General features: G+C 49.1%; 1 protein-coding gene across 1 annotated transcript in view; it reads left to right on the top strand.

Annotated features, from left to right (window-relative positions):
- Window positions 1-886: 886 nt before the first annotated feature.
- LOC308304908 (rho GTPase-activating protein 7) overlaps window positions 887-3,430 on the top strand; it is a gene marked incomplete at both ends in the record, with an annotated part of 129,960 nt that continues 127,416 nt past the window's right edge. The window contains one exon of the mRNA XM_080749533.1: window positions 887-1,046. Coding sequence (XP_080605659.1) covers window positions 887-1,046 — 160 coding nt within the window. The remainder of the gene's footprint in view (window positions 1,047-3,430) is intronic.

Raw genomic sequence — 3,430 nt, 5'->3', positions numbered from 1 at the left:
CAGTTAAATCCTAAATGCTTAAGGGAGGAAATGATTTCAGTTAACTTCCTCTACTCTCTCTCTCTCTCTCTCTCTCTCTCTCTCTCTCTCTCTCTCTCTCTCTCTCTCCACATGTGTAATCTTTTTCTCACTCTTTATCTAACACAAACACACCCTCTCTGCTTTCTCACAAACATCTCTCTCTCTCTCTCTCTCTCTCTCTCTCTCTCTCTCTCTCACACGCACACGCACACGCACACGCACACACACACACACACACACACACACACACACACACACACACACACACACACACACACGCACACACACACACACACACACACACAGCAGCAGCACTCACGGGACACTGTGAAGCAGAGAGGAGGAGGAGAAACCGAGTGTGTTTCACAAATTGCATGCAGACTTTTTAGCGCTGCGTTTCGGCCTCTCCCCCTTTCTACCAGACTCACAGAACCACTCTGAGAAGTGGACTCACACACACTCTCACAGAGGGACGGACGGACGCACACAGCTTAGAGACAGATGAACACACAAGAGTGAAATCCCCCAAAAGGAAACAAAACAAAAGAGCATATTTTTGATATATTACAGTACAGACTCTGATAAAGGCATTCAGACTGACAGACAAAACTCACACACACACACGCACACGCGCACGCACGCACACACACACACACACACACACACACACACACACACACACACACACACACACACACACACACACACACACACACACACACACACACACACACACACACAGTGCACACGCACACAGTGACAGTAAGGTGGGCCACCATGGCTTAGCTGCGAGGACGTCGACCAGTCTGCCTAAAGACTTCCCTGGGAATATTTCCACCTGGCTCTGGTCTGACACGCGGGACACATGGAACATGTGAACAGCAGCTCCTCCGTGGTGAACGGCGACGGCCGCCCCGTGATGGTGAAGACGCGTCTCCAGAGGTCGTTCAGTGAGCACGTGAAGGACTCCACCAACAGAGCCTGGGAGGTCATCTGGAGGACCAACAGGGAGAAGCGCCTCTGGGGTGAGTAGCACGCGCTCAGCACTGGCACCGCCGGCCCCGGCCCCGGCCCCGGCCCATGGCCGCGGGAAGCATTTTTACTAGCGCCGGAGCGCTTTGGATATCATGTCCAAGCGGGCACTGAGCGAGATGCTCGCATGCACTGAGTGAGATGCTCACATGCACTGAGCGAGATGCTCACATGCACTATAGGAGAGGCACGTGTTTGCGTGTGGGGGCGTGTCGCTCTTTTCCATACAGTCAGTCATATTACGTAGAGTGCAGCTAAACCAGTTTGTTACGGAGGACGGAGAATGACTTCCAAGGTCAGGTTTAAGCAGCCCGTTTCTATAACCGCAACACGAGGCGGGACTACGGCTGCTATGACGTGATTGCCGTAGCGGTCAGAATTGTTAAGCAAACAGCCCTCGGCGACGGGGTCCCACCCCTTTCACTGAAAGCTTTGGTTCCCATGGCGACGCGTCTATGCAGCAGACGTAGTAGACGCTACGTGGGAAGGGACCTTCTGGCATAGTACAGACGGCTGTGGCGGCGGCAGGTTTATCCATCGAGCGCTGATCATTTCCGGTTAGCGTTGTCACCTGCCGTTGCTGTAGCGTTGCTTAAAGTCGCTACTGATTTAATACACAACGCTGCATCAATATGCGCTATAAGGACAATGCAGGCAGTGGTGGTACTCAACCCCAGTACTTGGGTCAAAGAAAAGATACTCTTTATAACTCATCAGCTCAGTGGCAATCCATTTTTGATTGCGACCATAGGTCGCAGTCTACTATCAGAACCGTCCCAGCTTGACCATACGCCCGGACGCGAGTTTAGAAACTCTAGGCTTGCTAAGGGAAACCACGCCCCGCACTCATTTTTGAAGCTTGTGATTGGCTGAACCGGAGGTTGGGAGCGCTCCGTTGTAGTCACTTGGACCGCGCAAGGTGCACCAAAACCCAATTATCATTGCGTTTATCGTGCGCTTGCCCAGGCCGTAATAGAACGATTGCATTCACCACGGCTTCATAACTCCTGGCCCGCTCTTCGCGGGCACTCGCGGCGCTCGGGCGCGAAGAGCAGGACCAAGGTCCGCTGGCCTTCGCGCCGCTTGCAATGTCGTGGACAATAACTGAAAACGAGCGCTCCTTCCCTTAGCAAGCCTAGAGTTTCTAAACTCGCCGCCCGGACGGGTAACACCTGACACTGTGGTTCCCCTGACACATCACTGTGACATATCACAGGTGACATCATAGTGATGACAAATGCTCAGAGCAGGGATCTCCATATATGGGCATAAACAGGTGACATCACAGTGATTTCAGATACTCAGAGCAGGGATCTCCATATATGGGCATAAAAGGGATTCTATTAGGGATCTCCATATATGGGCATAAAAGGGATTGTATCCATGATGCCCTGTTAGGAAAACCACACTAACAGAATCCAATATGGCCAAGACAGATGGCGCAACCTTGCCCTTTAGGGCTAGGTCGCCTTTCGCCCTTAGGCGTCTTACTGGTTAGTTAAAGTGATATTATTGAGTGCCACTCTTCACCCAAAAGTTCAAATTTTGACTGCTCTAGGTGCACGGACAATGCTGGACTCTCCAAGAGCCCAGAAATGCTAGTGCATGCATGGAAGAAAGGTGCTGCAGCTAAAGTGCTTCATAATGTGTGTTGTAGCTATTAATTAACATAAGTAACTTAAAGACCCAATGAAATGACTATTTTGGGTATATTATTTTGAAGTTTCAGTTTGAAAAGGAAGCCTGTGTGTTTCTGAACCAAACCGAGGGACCAGCCATTCAGGCGATGGGATTTAAAATCTGAGTAATGGGAGTAATGGGAGCCAGCAATGGGAAACAAACAGGTGAATGTAATCAAAGGTTCATTTATATGCAAGCGGACCTGTCTATGTCATCACTTTTTGAATTTCTGTTCACAGGAAGTAATTAAGAATGGCCTATTTAGGGACCTTTGATATAAATATACACAAAAAATGTTTATTTTCTATTTTTTGGCATCTAGTGTTAGGTATGGCCATATTATCACTACAGATATGCTCTAAAAGTGTGAAAAACATGTTTTTGATTTCACCCTGTCTTTAAATGTTTACAAAAGGCTTGAGTTGTGAGAGAGTTGTAAGATCAGTGATGTCAGTCAACATGGATGGGTGATCAATGTAGTGCGGGGTGTAGCAGAGTTTGTAAACTCCATGGAAAGAAGCTTTAGGGAAAGGGTCATCTGGAGCAGTGGTTCCCCCCTGGTTGGGACCCCCAGGGGGGTCCCCAAATTATTTTGGGGGGGGGGTCCCCAGATGATTAACTTAATGTGCAACATTGTTTTCTCACTCAACAGTAAACAAACCAACATACATTTTAAGTGTATAGAGGGTATCTGCAC

Source organism: Nannobrachium achirus (assembly GCF_963921795.1).
Source record: "Nannobrachium achirus genome assembly, chromosome: 19".
NCBI classification, from domain to species: domain Eukaryota; kingdom Metazoa; phylum Chordata; class Actinopteri; order Myctophiformes; family Myctophidae; genus Nannobrachium; species Nannobrachium achirus.
This window is presented reverse-complemented; position numbering and strand designations above follow the sequence as displayed.